This window comes from Cyprinodon tularosa, unplaced genomic scaffold, assembly GCF_016077235.1.
Source record: "Cyprinodon tularosa strain WSP-4 unplaced genomic scaffold, ASM1607723v1 ctg53, whole genome shotgun sequence".
In the NCBI taxonomy this organism is placed as follows: Eukaryota; Metazoa; Chordata; class Actinopteri; order Cyprinodontiformes; family Cyprinodontidae; genus Cyprinodon; species Cyprinodon tularosa.
In genome coordinates this window covers 667,986-693,199 of record NW_024039263.1, presented here as the reverse complement: position 1 = coordinate 693,199, position 25,214 = coordinate 667,986, and the positions used below count along the sequence as shown (strand labels likewise).

At 37.5% G+C, this 25,214-nt stretch overlaps 1 protein-coding gene across 5 annotated transcripts in view; it reads right to left on the bottom strand.

Annotated features, from left to right (window-relative positions):
* LOC119795991 (guanine nucleotide exchange factor VAV3) overlaps nt 1–25,214 on the bottom strand; it is a 142,087-nt gene that overhangs the window by 95,376 nt on the left and 21,497 nt on the right. For all 5 annotated transcript variants that reach the window (XM_038304272.1, XM_038304273.1, XM_038304274.1 and 2 more), the window contains exon 2: nt 10,483–10,599. In XM_038304272.1, coding sequence (XP_038160200.1) covers nt 10,483–10,599 — 117 coding nt within the window. The remainder of the gene's footprint in view (nt 1–10,482; nt 10,600–25,214) is intronic.

The following is a 25,214-nucleotide window of genomic DNA, read 5'->3' as shown; positions in this document are numbered from 1 at the left end:
TAAACTTACTTTAGGAAATAATGTATGAATTTTTAAACATTGCCTGAATCCACACAGCTTTCGTCTAATTCAACCAAAATGACAGTATTCAGAGGCACACGTATTTTATGAGGTGAGCGAGTTACTCAAGCTGTTTGTTAAATCAGGTCATTAGGTGCAACAGTTATAGAGAAAAAAAGGAAGTTGATCAAAAACTACATTTATATTACATCTATATAGAGCTTTTTAAGCGAGGGTGTACCCATTGGGTGCTTTGCGCATGCATTAAACCAGGGGTTATTGACCTTTTTAAGACTGAGGGCTACTTCATAGTAGGGGTGGAACGGTTTACAAAATCCACGGTTCGGTTCATGGTTTCGTGGTCACGATTTTCGGTTCGGTATATGTTGATTGCTAGGAAAATCTATTATGGTCATGTTGCTGTTAGCATAAACAAAACGTGTTGCACAATGCTTGCACACTGTTGCACTTTTATCCACAACTTTCTTTCCGCCGTCATCGTAGATCACTCTAAATGCAAAGTGGTCCCATACAGCAGACCTATAAAGTGCTGTGACCTATAAAGTCTTCCAACTCCTGTTCTTTCCCACTCGCCACACAATTCTCCACAACAACTGATTTTTTTCTGCTACACCCGGCTAAGCTGCTTCGCTTCTTCTTCTTGTTTACTATTGGTGGTTGGCTTTGGTCGCAGTGCCGCCACCTTCTGCTCTGGAGTGTAAACGCTTCGCCTATGAGAAAAAGGAGCAGCGCATGAACTGAACGCAACACATGCGAATCGAGACAGTCGAACCGAACGGTTCGGACGGTTTTCATAAACCGTTCCATCCCTACTTCATAGGTACCGAGTACTGTAATAGGAGGGGCAACCAATACTGACCTGTAATGATAAAATAATAAGAGCCGTAGCATAAGATAAAATTTCAATCTTAGCCGAATAGTGAGTTGTTCTGTTTTCAGAAGATGCTGAGGGCCCCCATCTGTTCCTTGAGGTACCCTCGGTACACATGGGCACCACTTTGGTGAGTCTGTTGTTTTTTTTGTTTTTTTTATTGCCGAGATCAATTACATGTAGCAGGAACCCGGTTAGATTTAGACTTTAACTCGTCCCAAATTTGGTCATTTCATGAATCCAATCTATTCATTTGTAAAGTACACACTTTCAGGATATAGTTCTGCAACGTATGCCTAATTGGCAGGAGGGAAACTATTACCATAATCTGATGCTCTCTCTGCATCAAAAGCCTTAAAGAGTAGCGCCTTGCTTTTAAAGGCCATTCTAATTAGACCAGTTGTAGGTGGGTTGCAGCTCTATAAGTCTGGCATTGTAATTGTAGGGCTAAAAGACAGACACCTACAAAGTTAAACAGTGAAACCTCCCACACCAAGCTGCAAAATTTCATGTGGTTATCTAGTCAAACGCTGTACTGTAATGACACTAACTGGAGATCTATGCCTATTTTTTCAATAAAAGATGAAAATCAGCTAAACTACATCACGTAATTCAAAATTAAGCTTTTAAAGGTTTTTTTATTTTCAAGTTAAAATAGAACACCAATCCTGTAGTTCAGCTATACAGTGTGAAGATAAACTCAGAATATCCATTAGCAAATAGCAGACACATGATATCTGCCCAAACAGATCTGCTGCAGAGAGTACGGCTGAAGGACAATGGAAAGAGATAGAGGGGGGGAGAAATAATAGGGGGGATGGTCAGGAGATGAATCAGCCTTTAGTGGGTTATCACAGTCGACAGAGAAAGAAGGCACCTATCAATAACCCATCTCACTTCTGCTTTCCTTGAAACACCATTTATTCCCCGTCACTTTAAAGGGAAAACAAAAACGAATCTTAACCTACTTTGAAATTTGGAAATCCAGTCCTATTCTGTGCTGGAATGACTTCTGCAAACATGTAGGGTGAAATTCCTACTTTAAGTAAGCATAGCCAGAAGAAGAGGCCCATCTTCCTAACTCAATAAACTCCTACTTACCATCTACATTTGCTGATTCTGAAAAAAAAAATAAATGAGCAGACTGCTCCTGGCAAAACAGCATGCCATAATAAATACATATCAGTAGATTTTTTAATATACTATGTACACTGGCAAAAATACATCATTTCAAAAAGTATTGTCTGTAATGTGTGTTTTTTTTTGTGTTTTTTTTTAACAATGTCCTGTCTGGAAATGTGGAAATAAGAATAACTGACTTGATGCCAAAAAGAGAGCCCAACAGATTTTGCTTTCACAAGTGGAGCAGTACGGCTATCGCCACAGTGTTCCGCTTGATTTATGCATATAAATAGCTTTATTATAATTCATGCAGTGTTACAGATTTTATGGACACTGCAATGTAAATAGAACAGGAAAGGAAAAACAGAAAAAATGAGAAAAGATGAAAGAAAGAGGAGATAAAAGGGATATAAGGATAAAACATCTTCAGTCTTCATCACCTGCAAAGATGTACAAAGAACAGCACAACCAACAGATAAAGTATAAGAGTAATGGTATATCAAGAGGTGCATTGAGCTACGGTTTTGCTGTCTATTTTTTTCCCTCCTATTTCCACATGTTGATTTGGTGTAACTGAACTGATGAATAGATTTTAAAGGAAATTTTAAGAAAATCAAATTAGTTGAATCACAGTTGCCTATATCTATCTCATTATAAACAAAAACAACAGGAAGCAGCTTCCTTTTGTCAAGACGAAAGAAAGTGAAAGCCCTCTCTAAGTATCACCCAACTTCACCTTTACACCTGACAATGATGAATTATTTTTCTTAAGAACAAAAAATGTTTATCATATGACTGCAAGGATGGACACTCTATGTCAGCACTGTGGTTATATTTTAAAACAAGTCGGACAGCTGCAGTAAAAAGGGAATTGAGACTCTTAGTCACTCACTGTCAGAAAATGTGACCGTAGTGTTCCACTGGATGACCAAACGATGCATTCATTTTACCTTTCTCACACAAGGTCTGTTTAAGCTTTTGCTGACAGATGGATTTGAGCACATGAGTGGGTTTTCTGCTATTGAGTAAAGATTCTCTTTAGTGGTTACTTCTTTAGAAATGGAGAAATAATTCAAAAAAACGGTTTAAAATAGAGTCTTTCAGCTTTTCATGATAACATACTGTAATTTTTTTACTACCTCAATATTCTTTGGTCTGCTCAAAACAACACATTCTCACTTCCAGCTCATCAAATACTGACACTTTTGCTCCAAACCCCTGCAAATCACATGCTGACTTGACATGAAGAGTTGAGACACCCAGAGTAAATGCTGAATTTGACAAAATAAATTATTTTCAAATTTTGACCTTATTTTTCGTAGCTTTTGGAGTGTATGGTAACATGTATACTAGTGTTTAGGGGTTGGGGTACAGAATGGGCTATCTCTATAGTTATGCTTCTATAGGCTTGGACTGCTGGAGGACATAGGGACCCTTTTACATATTCTGCTTTATACTTTCTATTCTCCCATTCTGCAGAATATATTAGTCCAATCTCTAGTGTTCTGCTCTCTCCTTTTTTTCTCATAGTAGCTTTATCTGGTCTGTTCCCGTTTAGCTGTGACACCTTCCTGGAGAGAAATATCAGCTGACCTTCTGTCATCAACACCTTTGTTTATAGACGTAGGAGCTTGGCCTGTCTTTCAGTGTAGTTCTGTTTCTCTGACTGTGACTAACTGGATGTGCTCTCTTCATCCTCTGACATAGGAGCTGGCTCGGAGCTTGTCTGCCTGGGTGTGTGTTTCCTGGACGGGGCCGCCTGTGGAGCTGATTGACAGTTGCTTCTCGTATCTCTGCTTCTGTATGGCTGCTTCTGTCTCCTTGAACCCCAGTTGGTCTCGGCAGATGGCCGCTCACACTGAGCCTGGTTCGGCTCGAGGTGTCTTCCTGTTAAAGGGGAGTTTTCCTCTCCACTGTGGCTACAAGCATGCTTAGTGTGAGGGATTGCCTTTCAGTCAATGAGTCTAAACAATCAGCTGGTTTTCCTTAGATAGAAAACTTAGAATCAATTTGACTATATGATCTGGTTTAATTGCTCCTGTAAAGGGCTTGGAGATGATTTCTTTTTTGTTAATTGGCGCTATATAAATAAACTGAATTGAATTCAAAGAACATTTCTGATACTTTCTGCCACAACCTTTCAGGCACCCTGCCTTTTAATAAATGAGTAAAACAATATTATTGATATTCATTTATCATCACTAGCTGGGATTAACAGATATTATTGAGACAGAAAAACATCAAAGATCTTTTAATGGAGGAAAGCACTTATTACAGCTGCAAAATCACTGCAGATTGAAGAGCACTTTATTTAACAGGGTTCATCCAGTTTTACATGCTACCACATTTGGAAAGACATCAGGAACTACATGTTTCAAGCCCGCATCATGCTGTGAGTTTGCTGAGCAAAATATTGCTGCAGATCATGCTATTGTAGCACGTTTAATCAAATAACGCATATGTATCCTGTTGCATTCAATCGAGCCCAGTTTGTATTCACAACAGAAGGGAATCTCACAAGAGTCGGATAGGAAGCTTGCAAAGTCCACCTTAAAAAGTCGGTCTAGATAAGCTTGTTTGAACCATATTTTATTTTTTTTACAGTATTACATGTGCATAAAAACATTCAAATAGAAATATTAATACCAATTATATCATTTCCCAAACACTTTATTTTAGACTCAGTTTCTTCTGACTGGCTGTCAAAAAATTGTTCACACCGCAGAAACGATGTCCTCCCAAACATCCTCTTTCTGCCAGGTGTGGGTCTAAATTTGCATGGCCTCTAAAGTCAATTCTCTCTTCTTTTTAAAGTCCCCAAAACCCCTTTATCTGCCTAGGAGTCAGATGTACAATCCCAGATGTCCCTGCTGCGGTTTACAGGCAGACCTGCTCCATTTGTCTTTATGTTCTCCTAATACAGGGCTGTGCACTCAAGAGCACTCCTCGGCTGTCCTGCAGAAGCATTAGTAACATCATAACTTTTTACCCCGTAGCTCAATTCCTGATCCTAATCATAGTTAATAACATGGCTTTCTTTGTAGTTCCTTTCAACCAACTAAAGTGGAGCAGTCAAAACTCCAAGCTGAAACTGTCACCGCTGAAGCCAACATTCATTTCTATCAAATTTTCTCAAATAGACTCGAGACTTTGCAACAAACACTAAAACAAATAGGCACTGCTTATGTTTTATTCAAGAGTGGTCCAACAGCTATTTTTAAAACAAGCAGCAGTGGAAAAAGCGCTGAATGGCAATAGGAGTGACGGTGAATGGCAGCTTTGCCCATTCCCTCCTCTCCTCTCTCCATTAGCCTTTGCGGAACCAGCAGAGCGAGAATTACCAACAGGCGTGCGCCATGATTTCAGAATGCTGCATTCACTCTGTGCAATGTGTCGACTTTAAATCATCAAAGTGCTCCACAACAGCCAAGTGAAATTACTGTTCTGCACAGAACTACAATTTTATCATTCAAAGCGAAATGGCTTGTAGACAACTGATACTTTTTATCACTCAGTTGACTCTGAATTGGCATTCAGCTGTCGAGCTTTAAAAATGACAGACTAAACTAAACATTTCTTGGTATGTTATTCGGTGTTCATAAAGAAAAGATTAACACATACAGTGGTTTTGACTCTTTGTAAACACTGATATTGATGAGACTCCACTGGTATTTGTATACGGTGTTCTATATATGTGCTTAGAGCACCACTTTCATTTTGTCACCTGACAAAATCTGAGCTCAATATATTTTAATTGAATAATTGGAGGAGGCCCAGGGGGGGAAACCCAGGACATGCTGGAGGGACTATGTTTCTTGGCTGGCCTGGGAGCGCTGGCCCAAGTGGCTGGGGAGAGGGACGTCTGGGACTCCCTACTTAAGCTGCTACCCCTGCGACCCGACCCCAGAGAAGCGGAGGAAGATGGATTCTATGTGGTATACAGGACATCAGTAATCAGGTCGTAACCCTAACTGGGCCATCCGAAAACAGGAATATGCTCTGGTCTAAACCATCAAACTGTAGCTCTGGCGGCGGTTGGATGTCTTACAACATTTTGCATGTGTTTTTAAGGGTTCCGCACTTTGTTTAGGCTTCTTCTTAAGCTTTCAGGGTCTTTAAGTCAGATTTTCAGAGAAGGTTTCGAATCCAGGTCAGCCGGGTTTGAATCCGACCAGTGGTCCTTTGCTGCATGTCTCTCCCCCTTTCTCATAACCCCTTTCATGTCAGCCTACTCTTGAAAAAAACGGCTCACTAGTGCCGTAAAAACTAAAAAAAAAAAGAGTAATTTTGTCTTAATAGTTGTTTTCTGGCAGTGTGTGGTGTTTGTGTCGCTCTCTGTTGCCCCCTTGCGCCATTTCCCCTAGCTTAGTTGCTTTTATTCACACCTGCTCCTTGTCAGCTGATTAGCAGTCTATCTTCACTCTACCATTTATACTCCTCTTGTGTCGATTCTCAGTGCTGGTTACGTTGCTCCTCATGTGTGTTTTCCCCTGATGTCTCCTGGTTTTTGTTTTCCTGTAATTCTCCTTGGATTTTTGCTTCTGTTGCTTTCTACATTTCATTAAACCTCCCTTATCTCTGCATTTGGGTCTTCAACCAACCTCCACCCAACCTTGACAGTATTCATTTGTTTAGTTCCTAACATTCTTTCGTCATGTTGACAGTGTGCTTAGGGCGGTCTGCGGCATTAGCCCTAGTGGTGTTTTTTAGAGCGGTACCAGGTTTGATATCTGATAATGGCAATTAACTTTTTTTTCTCTGTTATTGGCACTTTTCTCTCTTTTATCTCTTTATTTGTCAATAAATAATATAAAGTACATCTATATCTTGATTAATCTGTTACCTTTTTTAACAAGGTTTTTGTCAAGGTTAAAACCTTCACTCACATAGTAAGATTTATGGTTGATTCTTTAAACCGTTGAATCGGATCTGTATCACATAATGGACAATATGATCAACCCAGGTATCGGTATTGGATTGGATCTGAAAAAAAAACTTTGGTGTATCTCTGCCAACAAGCTCCATTCTGGTCTCTTATTAAACTTTGTTTTTAGGAGTTTTCAATCAAATTTGTAGAAAGCGTCAATAATCGATTCTCCAGTCTGAGCTTTGGATCTCTGGAGCCGCTTTAGCAACACTGTGCCCCGGCCTTTCCATTTCCAAGATGATGGATTGAACACTGTGCCAAAAGATGTTGAAAGTTGTATTATTTTTATGAGTTAAAACTTTTCAAAGCCATCTATCATCTGTTTCTACTTAAAAATAATGTCTTGTTTGGTCTCAGCCTCTGGTGTTAAAATTTAATGAAATACATTTCACTTTGTAGCTGAAAAAGGAAAAACTGGGAAAAAGTTAAAGAGCCATGCAGTAGACTATATCGCAATAAAGTTTGTACTGAATAGAATTTCTTAAATATTTAAACAAAGGAAGAACTTTTAAATGATAAAAAAATAAACGTAATTATTAAACTACATTTCCTTAAAGGGTAAAATCTCAACCCATTGTTTCCTAGCTTTACTATCATGCTTCTATAGTTCTGTTTAAATTAAGCATTAAAAACCAGAGACAAGCTTTTATCTCCTCTAACATAAAACATGGTTGGAAACTGCAATGGAAAAACATGAAAATCCAAACAATACAATGAGTAACAGTTGTTGAGCAATAAAAATCCCTGATCTGTTAGTGAGTTTTGCTGAGAATCTGTATTTACATCCTCACTCAGCACACTGAGTGAAAATATTTCCTGGCATAAGCAAAGAAACCTGCTAAAGGTCCAGAAGGGTTTCAATTACAAATGACTTAATGAAAATTCAGTCAGCTGCTCATGCATTTAAGTGGAAGTAGAATCAGTGGGAGTAAACACGTACTGTTGTCTATTTCTTAACCCTTAATTTCACTTCTTATTCCTTTCAGGAAAGTATTTTTTAATGATATCTCCTCCATACATAATTAAAACTAACCCTTCTTTAATCAGGTCAACCAAAAGTTTATTTGCAGATTTTAGCCAATTAAACCATCTTCCATTTTTGCTTAAATTCTAAGAGTCGTCCAGACTGAGGACACATGATTACACTTATCTTGTTCCAACTGAAAATCTGCAAAGTGGAGAAGCTGACTCTGTTTCACAATGTTGGCCAATGGGTGCTGTTACAAGAAAACACAGTGCAACAGTTTCACAGGCTTGCTTTACACAAGCTGTTCTCTTTCATAAACTTTTCACTGGAACAGTGTTGCCACCTGACTTGCACATTTGTCTTAAAAGGGGAAGTTCAGAAGCACAAACCTAATTTACACATATGCAAGTCAAACAGCCGCCTCGGTATGAATATAAATTGTTATCCAAAGTAACCTTTCCGGGTCACACTGGCCTAAAATTATCCATTTATCTAATATGGTGTTTGGAACAGCAAGGATCGTCTTTTTCAGTTGGCCTAATTAGGAGGAAGTAAATAGGATTTTATGGAACATAAATTTGTTGTCAACAGAGCTTGTATATTCACTGCAAAAACGATCTAGAAATAAGTCAGTATTTCTTAAATTAAGTGTATTTGCCTTTAATTTGAGTAGGTAAATAAGACGATCTGCAAATGGAAGGAGTATTTTTACTATTAAAATGCAATAATTAGATAATTAGATAGTTTTGAATGTAAATTGTCCTGTTCCATGGGCAAAGTGTCTCACTCTCCTCCTTAATTCAAGAAAAAATGCACTAATTTTAAGAAAAAATTACTTATATAGATTTAGATTTTTTTTCCAGTGTTGGCATATTTTGAGCTCAAGTTATTTTCTATTCTGTCTGTGTTGTGATATTTAAGTTACTTCAGTTTTCTAGCGGTGTACTACATGTGCAGCATTCATGTTGGCTAGAGTGGTGGCATAATTTTTTGAACCTGACAAAAATTGTCCAAGGTAACCTGGCTTATTTGGACGACAAAATTGTGAATACAAAAGAGTAAAATGCATTAAAAGGCAATGTTAGAGCATTGGTCTTACCGCTAAATCATGTCTTTATCCTATTAAATTAAAAGCCACGAAAGCATTGTTGAGATTTAATTTAAAGGAGGTTTTAGCCTTGTGAGCTGTTAGATGACAGAACATTTAATTTAAATAAATTATATTCAATGTAATGGAAATGTTCAGGGGAAAAAATAAAAAAACTATATTTTACACTTTGTGTTTCACAAATACAGTCAAAGTTTTAAGGAACAAAAATTGTTTTAAATAAATATTTACCACTGTTCAATAATTCAGTACTTATTCAAAGGTGATTCTAATAGTACAGAATTACTGAAAATCATTGCCTTTAAAATTAGAAGGACGTTTTAATAAATATCAAACCATCTTTTAAGAATCCTCCCTTCCCAAGTTCAGCTTTGGCCACTAAGTATTTTAAACTATGAACAAGACTAATGCAGACCAGGTTACTTCATGCAAATAAGTAAACTCTGGTGCATTCTCAACCTTAGCATCATTAGTGGCTAACAATTAGCCAGTTGCAATATTCTTGCTGAAGTATTTCTAACGAGACTTCATCAGTAAGCTTCACAATTCACAATGATCCCCCAATAAATGGACAAAAACTATAGTTACTTCCTGCATTATGTTAAACTTAGAGTCTTTAACATAGACGCAGCCAGCTTAATAAAAGATATTCTAATGCCATCCATACCAAAAGAGCTTGTTACAGTTACAATTCTTATCTTTGCTTTAAAAGAATAATTAAAAAACATAAAGTTTTATGTGAATATATGAGATAAAGTTCTTTGGTTTTTCCACGTAATCCTATTTAACATGTACATATATACTGTAGATATTTAAAGCCATGGAGCCTAAAGCATTTTATCTCAGCAAAAGGCTGTAATTCCTAATTAAACCTCCCGGGAACGTCTTGTGGCCAGCGCCATCACTGTCAGAGAGCCACAGTCTTTCACAGCTCTGCAAACTAAGGATAAAAGCTCTTTACAAGTAACCAGAGTCCCCACTTTAAACCCTTGTAAAGCCAACATGCTGAGACATTTTCGCTTTAATGAGACGAGGCGATTGGAACTTCTGGGTCATGCTGTTGCTTTTTCAGTGTTGGGATAAAAGTTTAGCTGTGGAAAGAGTGCTGTAGGACCACCTTATATGATAATTACTGCAAACATGGAATGTCTCTGTTCATAAATATGATAATATAGTAATATAGGAAGCCTGAAATAAGTCAGCCTTTACAAAATGTGCATAGAGGTTTCTATTTTTTCCACCTCAGAAATTTGGTTGTCATTTTAAATCTGAAATTATAGGGAAAACAAAGTGTTTTAACCAATAAATAATTTAAACAAGAGTAAGGGCCTGCATAAAGGCTCATTTGTTTGATTCACTACATCTTTGTAGACAGCTGGTACGCACAGCGGGGAAGGATGAGGCCTTGATTTACCCAAACCATGCCAAAATGTCACTGTATGACTGGCGGCAAGGGCCTGCCTTACCTTGCCAAAGTTCCTGACATCAAAAAGGTCGAACGCGTCGAACAGTTCGCTCTTTTTCATTCCGAATGAGTCGCAGCACGCTCCCAGGAAGGTCCGGATGTTCTTCAGGCACAGGAACTGCGTTTGGGAAAAAAAGAAACATTAATCTGACAGAGCCTCACAACCAAAATAGGGACTAGCATGGCATAAATAAATGATCTAGCCCATTATTATTCTATCATATCTTACTATCTTCTCTAAAGTGAATGTGCTCATGTGGTGCAGATGTTTTGCTTGTTTGCCTGTAAGCTTCACTCTGAATGTCTAATTAGACAATGTAGCTGAAGACACTGGAGATCCTTGCCTCTAAAGGCTTTCAAACCAGTGTTCATGGGCACACTGAGAGCATTTTATTTCATTGAAATGTGGTTAATTACACCTTTGTGGACAAACATTTGTCATCCATAATTCAAGCAGCATCCTGTGATCTAAAGTTACTATTTTTCATCATTGAAAATACTTTATCAGGTTTGATGCAGCGGTGCAAAGTTTACTAAAAGTAAACTATTTTTTTTCAGTTATCTTGGCTACTGTGTGGCTAGCAAATCTGACATTAAAAAAATCCTGCAAATGCGGCAAAACAAAGAAGCAAATTCAGTTTTGATATGATTTCCTGTTATCAAATAAAAAATGTAAGTTATTTAAGTATATCCCACAGTAATTCAGTTATTTCCTCCATTTTTATATACAAATAAATCTGAAGGAAAATATAGCAAATGCATATACTGCACAACCTACCGGTATTAAAATTCAAAGAAAAACCTGAAGGATAATTTTCACTTATTTGACACCCAGGGTTGCTGTTGCTATAATGCCGCCAGCGTGTTGCCAAGAATAGTTTTAGCGATTCTTCCAAACAAGTATTTCTCTGACTCTTTTTAAACATTCGCCTGGTGGTTAACCCAGCTCATGATTGAGGTGTAATGGTCAGGACAGATGGATATGGAAACAAAAACAGACAAATTAACAAAATAAAAATATTAGGAAATATTTAGTGGAAAAAAATTTTTTACTCATACCGGAGGAGTTTTCAACAATATATGAACTGATAAGAATATTAATATTAAATTGGTGCATCTCTAAAATTTAGCTTTTAGACTAAAAGGTGTCTAAAAGGGATTTGACCCAAAACATTCAAATTTGAGTGAAGATTCAAACTGCATCTCAGTTGTACTGGAAGTCAAACTTTCCAACCTCAAGAGGAAGATTTTAGCTGGAAAGTCCCTAAAAGTCGGAATTATGAGTAGGAAAGCCAGGGCAACCAGACCTCCGGATTCAACAGTGAGAAAGACTTTCCATTTCAGTCTGTGACCCCTCAAATAACAATGCAACATACTGGCAACTCCCCAAAACTACATATTGACTTAATTACTTCACTCTACTACTTATTAATACATATAAAGTTATGTAATTATCTATTTTTATTGTATTTAAATATTTAAGGCATAATTCTATCTATTGAATGGGAAATTAATTATTTATTTGTGCATTGTAACACTTTAAGTTGAATAAATTCTTAATCTACTTATTTCATGGGACATTCGACATCAAAATACATCAATTATGAAAACCTTCGCCATCCCAACTTGGTGTCCGCACATTGGAAACCCCTAGTTAGTTATCAAGTTACTTCTTTGAAATGTTTATAAAGCCTCTGTCCAACTGAAATTAGTGGATTAATGTGTTTTTTTTTAAACCCGCTAACAAACGGCATTTGGCTCCCTTCCGATTGGCAAAAAATGGCACCCCGAAGTTAGCATACTTGCCATGCATTTTAAGATGCAATAACTGAAGCAGATTTGGTAGCGTTGTGCTCCTTGGACTGCGTGACGATACTGGCTGGTCAAATGATTACATCATCAAATTTTCCACCCCTGACAGAAGAAATACCCTTTTTTTTATTTGGGAGGGTCCCTTTCTGACATCTTTAACCTCATCAAATTGAAACTAGGACAGAAGATATATCACATGTTATTCTTACTTAGTTTAAGGCACGTAGAGTTATAGTTAAATGATGCAATGCATGGCGAAGAGAGACATATCGCCATGACCATACCTTTAGCTCTAATTTCCACATAGATCATTAAATCTGCACCAAAATGGCTATGATGCCTACTCAACACAGGAATCCAGCCCAATATTTAGCAGGGATGGCTTTATTTTAAATACTAAAAAAATAAATAAATAAAAACAGCCCCAAAGCCATGATTTCACTGAGGATTATGAAACTTGGCATACATGTGTATGCCCCCAGGACCAGCAAAGTCTCACTGCAAAAACGATCTAGAAATAAGTAAAAATTTCTTAAATTAAGTGTATTCACCCTTAATTTGAGCAGGTAAATGACATAGTTTGCCCATAAGATAATATGCACTTGAAATAAGACAATGCAATTGTGTTTTCTTATTTTAAGTGAAAATTGTCTTGTTCCGTTGGCAAAATGTGTTTTACCTCCTCATTTTAAGAACAAATGCACTTATTTTAAGAAAAAAATGACTTATCTAGATTCATATTTTTTGCAGTAAGCCGTGATCCAAACCCCATAGGAAGTCGGCCATTTTGGAATGAATTCCTACAGCTTTTTAGCCTGATAAACTAGACTCAATTTGAGATTAAATGTGTAATTTATTCTGGCCCCTATAAATGAGACTTCGGAAGAATTTTGATGAAAACAACCTGTTGACTTTCAAACCATGTCTGTCCCTATTGGCCAAAGCTCTGACCAATGAGCGCAACTGACTGTCACGTAGTAAGGGTGACAGAAAGCTGGTGGGGGAGTGTAAACAAACAGCCTGTCGGTAAAACGGCGAATACGTCCAAAAATGAATGAGCGTAGAGCTTCTTCCTGCTCACGTTTCGACGAAAACCCCAAGTCTAATCCTTCTAAAACTGAATGCAAAGCTGGGTCAAAAATCGCCATCAGAGCCAGCGGTCCTTCACACACGACTATGCCGAGAGAGGGCCACTACAGACGGGCTGTGGGTAGCACTGGCTGCCGTTAGCCTCGGAGCTCCGGTGGTTGCCGCGGTCCTCTTGACTTCGGAAATGTATTTTTTAATTACGCATTAAATCAGTAAATGGCCCATATATTGACGCTTTAAAGTATAATATTCTTGCCTCAAATGATCTTAAAATGTACTTTTATTAAACAACAGAAAAGAGAACTTTTAACTTGAAAGCTGCTGCTGCCGCAGAACATGCAACTGTTCAATAGTTGTTGCCATCTTCCTTGTTGTGCTTTCTCCAGCATTGTGCAGCTTTATCGTCACGCTCTCAAAACCCCGCCCGCTTTGCATCCAAAATTTAACTCTGCATTGTGATTCGCCGGCCAGTTCTAGGGCCTGGGGCATTGATCGAGGCTAGACCAAACTTGCAGGCAAAAATTATTTTGGCCACTGGGGCTAGTTACTAGGCTAACAGCTTTTGAGTTACAGACTTCAAATTAACTGCGCATAGAATTTAGGCATTAGGGATCAAACCTTATGACAAAAATTATTCTCTATCAAAGCAGGTGGGCATGGCCAACCGCCAAAATCTGGCTTTCTGTCATGAAATTACATTAAGCCCAAAACCATGCTTTGATTGCGAATCAGGAAATTTGGTACCCATGTATAATCTAACAAGGTTTTAAAAAAGTCAGTTGGAGTTATGGCCCAATCCCTACATGAAGTCAGCCATTGTGAATTAAGGCAGCAAAGAATGAGTTCCATGTCCTTTTCTGACTTTCAAACAAGTGGGAAACCTTGGAGATTATGTTACTCTGACTTCCCAGTTTACTTCTGAGATAAAGGAAGAAAGCATAAAGTCAACGTCTTCATAGAATACAAAGCACTTTCTTGTCCGTCTGATTTTCAGTTTACAAGAGATTTTTTGCAGCTGAAGCAATATAAATGAAGTCAAATTTTTGAGAGAAGGAAACTCAAGTTATTTCATAATCGAATGACGTTAGACACAGCTTTATAAGAAACTGCAAATCAGACTCAGCCATAGAAATCCAATCTGAGCAGTTGTCTTAAAGCTAAAACACATTATTCTTTAAATACATGGAAATGTCCATGTTTAATAATTAACATATAAATTACATCTACTGTAGCTCTAACTAAAAGGTAACTCATTTTAGCAAGGCTGTTGAGCACTTCTGCAAACTATAAACAGGGCTGAGTGTTGGTCATGTTAAACCACATCATGTGCCAAAGTGTCAGCACTAAACCTAAGCAGAAACAGGCCCAAATGTAGGCTTTCTGAGCTGATTTACATTCCTCAGAAACAGTTCAGAGCTACAGGCTGCATTAACAGGAATTCAGTTACCCAACACGCTGCATTTGTGACTTCCTGTAAAATAAAAAGACAGAAGTGTAGCTCTGCCTGAACCCATGTTGTAGGGGAGTTTACAGTTTTTTGGCCACTTTGCTGTCTGCTGGATAGCCTTTGAGGATGACTTCATCTTTGGGTGTAACCAATGCTGCTTTTGCTCATGGCTGACATCTTCATGTGTTCAAGCCTTTTAAACTGTGCTATAGAAACAGAGGAGAGTGTGGTGAAACAAAGAGAGCAGAGGAGGCTGTTCCTGTGAAATCCTGGAGCTTATCAGCTGTGCTGTAATGGCTGTGCCCTTCTGCAGGGAACCGCTCATTTTTCAGACTCGCCAACAGAAAAAAAAACAAATAAAACAATACATTTCTAGGTTAGGACTTCTTTTTCTGTGAACCTAAACCTAAACAGAGGAACTACTTTCAGAGTCCAGCGGCTTTTAGATTGTCATTGTTGTAAGTATTGGAGGAAATGTCCCCCACCTCCCACGCACCGCCACTTTTTCAGTTCCCCTACCATCATTACAATCCTAAAACAGAGAGCTTAGCTTTATTGTCTTTTTTTTTTAGCTAATTTCTATCAGTAGGAACTCTCCAATTAGCTTCCACATGATGACAGCTCTTCAAGATTGTGTTCTTCTGTTTCTCTCTTTAACAAAAAAGCCTTCCAGGAAATAGATTTCATTGGCAATTTCCCGTTTCTAAGGCAAAGCCTCATGCTGAGGTGTCCATATTTAGAGAACTCATAAGTTTCTAATGCTTGAAAGAGAAAGAGTCAGCAAGAGTTGATTAAGGAAGCAGCCATTTTACTATCTATGGCACACCTTTGCCTTTTTAGTGCAGGAGGCAGTTGGATTAATAAGAAATTCATCATATGTAAATGCTCCTTAAAACAATAGAATTACACTTTCACACAAGACAGATAACCCACCCTCTCCCAACCACACAGATCCAGATAGGAGTGAATCGGCAAACAAAAGTCAAGCGGATATTATTGAATGTTTACACTTGTAAACATCACTTGCTTGTATCAGACAAGCACATCTTGTCTGCCCCGAGCCTTTGGAGAGTCCCAAGGGACCGTAGTATATTATCTTAGGGAAGCAGCTTCTCAGAGCACATATGAAAGACAGCGTGTCATCTGCGCCGAGCCAAAGACTGAAGAGGAGGAATTGTATAAAAAAAAGGGATGTTGCAGTATGAGGCAACCCTCCAACTGTTCAACATGCAGCCTCTCCTTGACACGAGGGACTCTCTGGGGCTCACCATCTGAATGGCTGAGTGAGTAATACAACAGTCAAATCTGTACCAAGTAGAATCTGATTCTTTAGGTTTTCTGATCAGACTTTCTTCTGAGAAGAAATGAAATTCTGGTGGCAGCTGGAACAGATTTAACACGAAAAAGATATGGACTGACGGAAACACGGCTTCAAAATATATGCATATATAAATACACATATATTTATATATGCATATAATTTTTATAATAATTGAAAATTAACACTTCTACATTTTAGAATCTCTAACCAAAAGCTGGCACTTTGATTTTTACAGTTCATTAAAAAGGAAATAAAAATGAAGGACATTTGCTCTGATGCACCAATGCTTTAATCCCATAATTCTTTCATTTTCTTTGTCATGCAGAACTGCAGCCTCCACCAAAGAATCTGCAGCACTCTTTCAGATGCAAGGAAATGCACATATATTTACAGCAAACTGGAATTACAATTGAAATATGGTTGAGCAAATACATTAAATAATTTAAGCCAAATATCCACAAATCACATCTTTGCTGAAAAACTAAGGAAAACTAAAGAACAGGGATGTGGATAAAAAATCGGTTTGGAAATTTTCAGCCACGCAATGTAAAATTCTAAACATATGTACCAAAAATAATGGGGGAATATGGGTTAGTTTACACTGTGGACTAACTGATGAAAATATGCAGCACTTTCTTCTTTATCTAAATTTGATATTAACTGGATATAATGTCCTTATATACTTCCAAAAAAAGTTTTTAAAAAATCCACTTGACTTTGTTTCCAACTTTGAAGATGTTTCTTTTCCCATCCAGAAAGCTTTTTCAATTAAAAATGTCAGGAATAGCATTGAGTTCTAGGCTCTTATACAGTAGCTCAACAAAACCTTGTTTTTGTTTTGAAAACATGCAAATTGGAACGGACGAACAGGTCCACTCCTTTGGAATGGGGGTCATTTGGCTTCTTTTGTTAGCCTGGAATGCCCCAAACCAGTCTAAGTAGTATGGAAGCAAATCGTTACCATATTTAAAATGAAAAAGCATTTTCAGAAATGCTTTTTCATTTTAAGAATGTGGCTGCATTGTTTGACTCATAAATGAAATTATTAATCAATCATCCTAGAAAAAGACATTTGAGATTTATTTTAAATAGGATGATTGATTACTAATTTCAATGTTTACATTTCAAATTGAATATTGATATGAATTTTCTAGGGTAAATTTTGAAAAATAAATCTCAAATGTCTTTTTCTTTTTAATTTTAATTAAGTAAAAGGATGAGCAGTGTTGAAGAAGAAAATGAAAATGCAAACAGGATGATTGATTACTAATTTCATTTATCAGTCAAACAATGCAGCCACATTCTTAAAATGAAAAAGACTTTCTGGAAATGCTTTTTCATTTTAAATATGGTAACGATTTGCTTCCATAGTCTAAGTGTCTGAAAGGTTGGTCGTTAAAGTCTGTGCCTATATACCATAATATTGCAATATTGTGATATCATATAGTGACCCCTAATAACAACTAAAAACAGCTAAATTGGCAGCATCTTGTTGCAAAAATAAAGAAAAAATCCTAATCCTAATAGCTTATTTATAATATTTTAACAGTAGTAAATATTTCTTTTTTATGTTAAACACTAAACATTATGTATTATAACCTGAGTTTCTAACAAGATGAATAAAGACACCTATAATCTCAGTGAACTTAAAATCATGAAGGCAAAATAATGGGGGATCCATATCCAGGATATCTCAGAGTAAACTGCTGTTCAACATATATATGACCTTTATTAGGGCTGGGTAATTTCGCCAAAGTCCCGAATCGATACGATTTTGATTCATACAGTTCTAAATCGATTAATTTCGATTCGATCTGTTTTTATAATAATGAAAGTGGTTCAACTGTGTTTCAAAATTATTATTATTTTTTCCTGTCTTATTAAACACAAGGTGCAAACTTGTAAATCGGACAGTTTAAACTTGAGATGTGAACAAAACTGTCTCAAAAGTGCAAACTTGATTGTGAAAAGTGAAAAGTGAAGCCTCACTCGAGAAAGCAGACGTAACACAGCAGACATGCATGAGCTGCATTATCTTCACTGCACAAACTATATTTGCAGCATTGTCTGTAACAACTACAGGGTGTTTTCTGGTCAACCCCCACATGTTAATGTCTTCAATCAACATATTGGCTATATTTGCAGCTGTCTGGCTTGAAGTAATCTTGAGTGCATCTTAACTGCTCATTTGAATGTGAACGTCACACGCGTCACTCTAAAACTAATCGATCTCATTCCCTAGACATCGATTTTGGAAAAATGTAAAGGAATCGATTCAAAATCGATTCAAAATCAATTAAATCGATTTTTTTTACGCTTCCAACCAAACCATCCTGGCAATATTTGATAAACATTCTTAGAACCTCAAAAATGTTAACCTATGTTAACCGAACATCTGAAAAAGCCGATAATTGAGACTGTATCTCATGCAAATCCAGCCGGTAGTGTGAACTAAGCTATTTTAGTCTTTCCATGAAACCAGCCAATATCATATTTGTGCATAAAGAGGAACTAAAGATTAAGATTTCATTCAGACAGTAGCTTCAATGTCACAGTCTGTAGAGCATGCAGTGAGTTATACCGGGTGAAAAGGAAGAGGCCGTTTACATACAAACGGCATTTGGAGAATCTAAAATTTCACCTGCAGCAGATTTCATTTTTAAATCCAACCCTGGGTGATAAAAAAAAAAGAAGAACTGTGCGTAGGGTTACCTCCCTGCTGCGTTTGGTTATGAGGTCGTGCTCTGTTTCCATAATATCCATAATAAGCATCCAGTTTCTGTATTCTTTGACACAAGTCAAAGCTCCATAGCAACAAGCTGGAAGCTTTTATTGCCCCAGTGTGTGTTGCAGACCATAATGAATTCCTGTTCTCTCTTTCATAGATGTGCTCTATGAAAGACAGCAAGACACTACAGTATGGCCGTCTCACTGCTTACAGCTCATTGAACGTTAATTAATGGGTAGAAATGGATGCAAAGGGAGGTCAAAGCCTGAGTCTCAAATCACATTTGGTGAGGCTTTTACAGATACCACATTTTCTCGCTAGCTGTAATAAAAGTTTAATGTTTACGTTCTAGAACAAACACTAAGCTCTGCACCTCCTTCATAACCACTGGGTTACATGTGGCAGTCAGAGTCACCTGCTCTCGCCCAGGTCACGTAAGAGCCATTGTCAGGCGTGTAACCGGGAAACGGGAGGATGTAGGGTAAGTGAGGTTGTGCTGACACCGCTGAATAAAGCTGCCCTCTCCCCTCTAAATGAAGACACTCGTCATCTCACTTATCTTAATAGAGTAATGTCAACATGGAGCAGCAGTCAGCAGGTTTAAAATCCAAAAATATGCTGTGGTAACTGATTTTGTTCCTCCCTCTTCACAAACGCACACAGAGCTGATGCACGGCAGCAGCACATGACTGGAAAACATTCAACAGCTGGTTGTTTTAGTCACTTTTTCCATTAATTCATGACTGCGTGCATGCACGGTTCCTGACAACATCTCTGCATTGTTGTAGCTTATCACAGTTCCTCTAAATCACAGCTTTTTAAGAAGTGTCATGTTCTGCTCATAGGCTGCTAAAAAGGTCAATAGTTAAACAGTTAAAATTATTATTTAATAGAAGTGTGTGGGTGTGATAGGATATAAAACAGTGCATATAAAAATTGTAAGTCAAAAACCCTTTTAAACCTTCACATCATCTTGCATTGACATCCCAAACTGCACAAATGATCTAGAAATAAGTAAGAATTTCTTAAATTAAGTGTATTTACTCTTAATTTGAATAGGTAAATAAGATGATTTCCCAATGGAATAAGTATTTTTACTCTTAAATTAAGATCATTAGATAATATGCACTTAAAATAAGACGATGCAATTGTTTTTTTCTTATATTAAATGCAAATTGTCTTGTTTCATTGGCAAAGTGTCTTGCTTAACTCTTTATTTCAAGAACAAATGCAGTTATTTTAAGGAAAAAATTTCTTTTTCAGATTTAAATTATTTGCAGTGCAAGGATATGCTCATTGGAGGACTATCTAAATAAAGTTCTCCTTTCAAGGACATACAACACACTGGGAGAAAAATAATCTATCTGGAGACTACACAGTAACTGCTTTTTTTATTTTTCACAAGTAAGTATTTTCATACAGAAACTACTTTTTGTTACAAAGTTTAAATGTATTTTCTCCACAGGTACTAAGTAGACATCAGAGGTATTTACAGAGTATGTTTTCTAACTGTAATCATTTAGAAAATAGATGATGATTGTTGCTAAAAGCTGTTCAAAAACTCTGAGGGAGAAAATAAAGAAAGAATCTGCATCTAAATATTATGAATTTGGCTTGAAATCTATAATCTTTACTACTTAATACATGCAACTTTTTTTGACACGGAAATACTTGAATATAATTAACAGGTACATTTTTGGGAGCTTTAAAAAATATATAATTATTCCCCTGACAGCTATTGGTCAAACAGCCCAAACAGTGTATGTACTCCACTAATGTCAGTTATTTCACATTCTGATCAGACTTAGGAATTTTTAGCAAGCACTTGTTCCTGGTAAAACTGGTCCCTGACGATGACCCTACCTGTACCAGAGGCATAATCCATACCATAAGCTGATTGTCACTGAATAAAATAATTAGAGTATGGAGAATATTTGTTTCTATCCTTATTTCTTAAAGGCACATTAAAGAACTTATTGTAAGTTGTCAATAAGGATGTAGTCGTTTCTGTTATGTCGCTTACCTAAAGTCATCACCACACATGCTCAAAGCAGTCAGAGGTAGGTACTAACTACTCTCTGTTTCAGCTACTTGAGTAACATTGAAGCTAACTTTTCTCTCACCATAAGAGAAAGTGTCTACGAAGTGTATGAGAAGAAAACAAAGGCCTCAGAAGAGGAAGATATATCCCAGAATGCTTGGTGTGGAGAGCTCTCCTTGCAAAGCATGATGGGATTTACTGTCATATCGGCTCGCTGTCACCATAGGCTATCAAAGATGGCGCAGGCTTGGTTGAGGAGGAGTAACGTGACCAATGGAGCAAAAAGTAGTGATCATCTGTCCAAACGGTCAAATAAGTGAGTTCGCTATAAAGTCCACTATATAGTCCATGCTTTATATTTTGGTTGAGGGATTTAGGGGTTTAGGGCAGACCTTTGGACACATTAAGCTTGTATGAGCTATGAAAACAGCAACTTTTATAAAGTGTGCACAAGGAGAAATGGGCTTCATCATGTGGAGAGGGTGGATCTTTTAAAAAATTGGCGAAAATCCTCCACAATACCTTTAAATAGTTAAATAATATCTTTATAAAGTATCCCTACTCTTACTTCAGTTAAATGTTTAGCTACTCCCTCCAGTGTGAGAAACTTCACTGCAAGATTTTTTCTTTTTTATTAAGTGTTCCAGAAAAAGACACACAGTTAATGTTTACCGATATGTCAAAATTAATGTATTTGTTTGTACACAGCCTGGTTGAGCCTACCACAATATTTGGAAGTCATGCTAATATACAGCAAGGGGGATTGTAACTGCAGGCACCGGTTTCAAAAGTTTAATGTTAAAAGAAAACCACTTTGGAAAAGTGTTATTTTTTATGACAATATTTGCTTGTCTTAACTGTTAATATAGTCTTCGAAATATCAGATTCTGCAAAAAACTTTACATTTTGCCCTGCTTTTTTTTTTTTTTTTTACTATTATTTTAGACTTCAGATGGTATTATTAGTTACTCTGACTTGCCTTTTTTTTTACCAAATAGTTTTTACCCTTAATTGTGTATAATTTTTGAGAAGTCTACCCAGCTCTCAAAGCAGTCCAACAAACTATAATTGCATAGTTTTTATTTTTATTTTTTGTTATGTGAGTCTGTCCACTATACACTTTACAAGTATAGAGATATACAAACATTAAACAAAAAAATGACCACAATTATTTGCAAATATAAAAAACAAGTGTGACACGAATTGTACCGTACCGATCAGGTACAGACGAGCAATAAAACAGGAAGGATGTAAGTGCTTTAATTTTCTCAGCAAAGTCATAAATAATTATAAATTAGTATCCTATTAATGATTAGGGATAGAGATAAGTCTGGTACTGGTTCCTAAGTTGCATTTAATAGAAATGCGGATGGATTTTGTAGTTGCTCATGCGCAAATCCTGCTTCTGGTATAGATCATAGCTAAAAGGAGAAAGAACTGATTTTGCCTGGAGCTCCTAATAATGATGAAGAAGTGAATAACATATCAGATCTGACAGCTAATCTAAATTGATAATAAAGATATTATCAGTTTGTTTGTTGTAATGATGCATCTGTGGCTGGCAATAATGCTTAATCATCTTATCAGCTAATAGGAGATTTCCTCAGTCAGTTAAAAAAAGTAATTTATTACATCTTCCTTCAATTTGTTTTGTTTGTATGCATTAGATTAGACGTCACTTGCAAAAGTAAGGGCTATTAAAAGTGATGCATTTAGCAATAGGCCAGAGGTCAGCCGATTTTCCCTCTTCAGCCCCGATTGATTGTTTTTTGCATTCAGTGAATGCATCATAACTGAGAACTCTCATCGTTTTTTGAGCTAACATGCATCAACCAAACATGGTGCACTTATTTTAACTGTTTAAATGCAGGTTATAGACATAAGCTTTTAACAAGCTTGTGATTCCTTTTTCTGGCAGATTCATAAATCTAATCTATCTAAAACTCCACATCTTATGTATTTTACGTGTAATTAGTCCACAATTAAAGAAAGTCACAACAAATCTAAATTGGACAGAAACAAAAAAAATGAAATGAATATCAAAATGATAAAAAAAACCTAAAAGGTGTGTCCCGATTATTAAGGAAACCGTTTTTACCTAAATAAATTGTTAAACTATACAACATTGTTTAATAGCATAAAATTTTCCGGTTCCCAGATTAAATGATTGTCTAATATTCAAGTGAGCAATCAGCGCAACAAGTGAAGATGACAGCTTGCGTCCTTTTGGCATTTTATGCTTTCTCCCTTTCTCCGTTGACACTTTTGTCCTTTCAGATGAAGGACGGGGGCAAAGACATGTTCCTTTTGCTTCTTGTTCTCTCATCTTCTGACACAAATCCAAAAAAAAAAGAATAAAAAAATCCTGTACCTTCCCCCATAACACCAAGAAACGTCCCATGAGCCATTTTTCCATTATATCTTGAGTTTAACCCCAGTGGCCTCCAATATATACACAAAGCTTACTCCCTCCCCCTCTCCATTTACTGGGATTGTATTAGTAGTAATGCATGAGCTGCAAGTCCTCCTGGCAATAGCAACACAGGTCAAGCAGCCTGGCTGAACTGTGGGTAAGTACGTGTTTCAAAAGGAGGATTAGAAGAAATTAGTGTGGAGGGAAAGTGGGTAATTGAAACCAACTCTAAAATCACTACTAAGCATGTAGGCTAGAAGAGAGACGGCCAGTTTTGTGAGCAAACCCCATCCTCCACTCTCCCCTTCTCCTTCTGTTCCATTCGATGATCCACCTCTTGAAAAATTGTGTTAAAGGAGTGTGAATGATGTTTCCTGTGTTAAATGACAGAAAGGGGTCAAGTGCTGTCTAACCTTTGTCAGTGTGTTCTGTGTGTGTGGGTACACACCCATGTTTGCAGGGAGACACCAAAATTTCTGGGGGGGGGGTGCTTTATTTAAAGCTATATTAAATGAGATTGGGACATTTCTTTGTCGTCATCCTTTATTTTCTACAAAAAATAAGAAATATACAATAACAAAAAAACTGTAGTATGCACTACTCTACGGACATTACTAATGAGTAGGCAGTTAAAGCTACAGTGTGTAATTTTCAGCGACATCTAGCGGTCAGACTACAGACCGGAGCAAAATGAACATCTCCCCCCCACCGCTTCTCCCCCCCAACAGTACGGCGAGCGTTACGGGACAAAATTTCTTCTACGACGTCCACATCACCTACCCTCTCAAGTGATGAGGTTTGTTTACATAGATAATTTTACAGATAGTATTTCATTAGTCTGTGTAGGGTATAGATTTCATGTAGACTTAAGATAATAAATATACCCGTTATTTTTTCTACATCGTTGTGACGTCTTGGTGAGCCTCTTTGCATGGTGATATAAACAGACGAAGTAATTGTAGTCATTAGTTTAACAGCGAGATTGTGTTCGCTGGAAGAATATATATCCCCCGTTTACAGAGTCCAAGTCATTTTGGTGGCACGGGGGTTACAACGCGAGGGAGAGGGAGAGGACGAGGGCGAAGGCAGGGAGGCCGTGCAGCTAGGGCCAGGCGAGAGAGGGGAGCCAGCGGGGTGAGAGCAGAGGAGGAAAGGCTTGAAGATCTCCAAAGGAGCCGGAGAGAAGTAACCGAGGTATATATCCAGAAAATTATTTTACAGAAAATTACTGAATCATTACCTGTGAAACGTCAGGGACGTTGCTGAATAAGTATACTGGAGAGTAACAGCATCATCACGCAGCATGTTATTGTTTTAGACAGGTCTGAGCATCCTGTACTCCAAAAACTGCAGTGATATTAGACAATTGTGTGTATAGGATTAATTACCTGTCCAAGAGAAAACTGGCAACTTGAGCGTCACTTTGAAAACCTTTTTCCTCCATCAGTGACTTCCATCGTGTAAATGCCGTGCCAATGTTGATCCGTGTTTTTTGCCGTTTCTTGTCACGCTTGCGTTTATTCTCGTCGTGTTTCCGCTTCTTAGATGACGGGGGTTCGGTGTCCGCCGCTTTTCGTTGTGATACAGAGTAGGCATGATCCTCCATTCGTCTGATGTTTGGCCACACAGTGCCAAACAGTTTGCAAAGTCACTCACGCCTGCCGCCTTGTTCACCTTTCTTGTTACTGAGGCGCAGTATACCTGCTTCTTCTTCTTCTTTGGTTTCAGGCAGACTAAACGCTTCTCAGGCATAATACTGCCATCTACTGTTCAGTACCGTCTCAGTTAATCTCTCTCAACTTGCCGTAGTTATTTTTGAGCGTCATGGGAGATCTCGCAATCGCTAGTTTGTTGCCTCTGCGCTTGCCGTAGCGCAAAGATG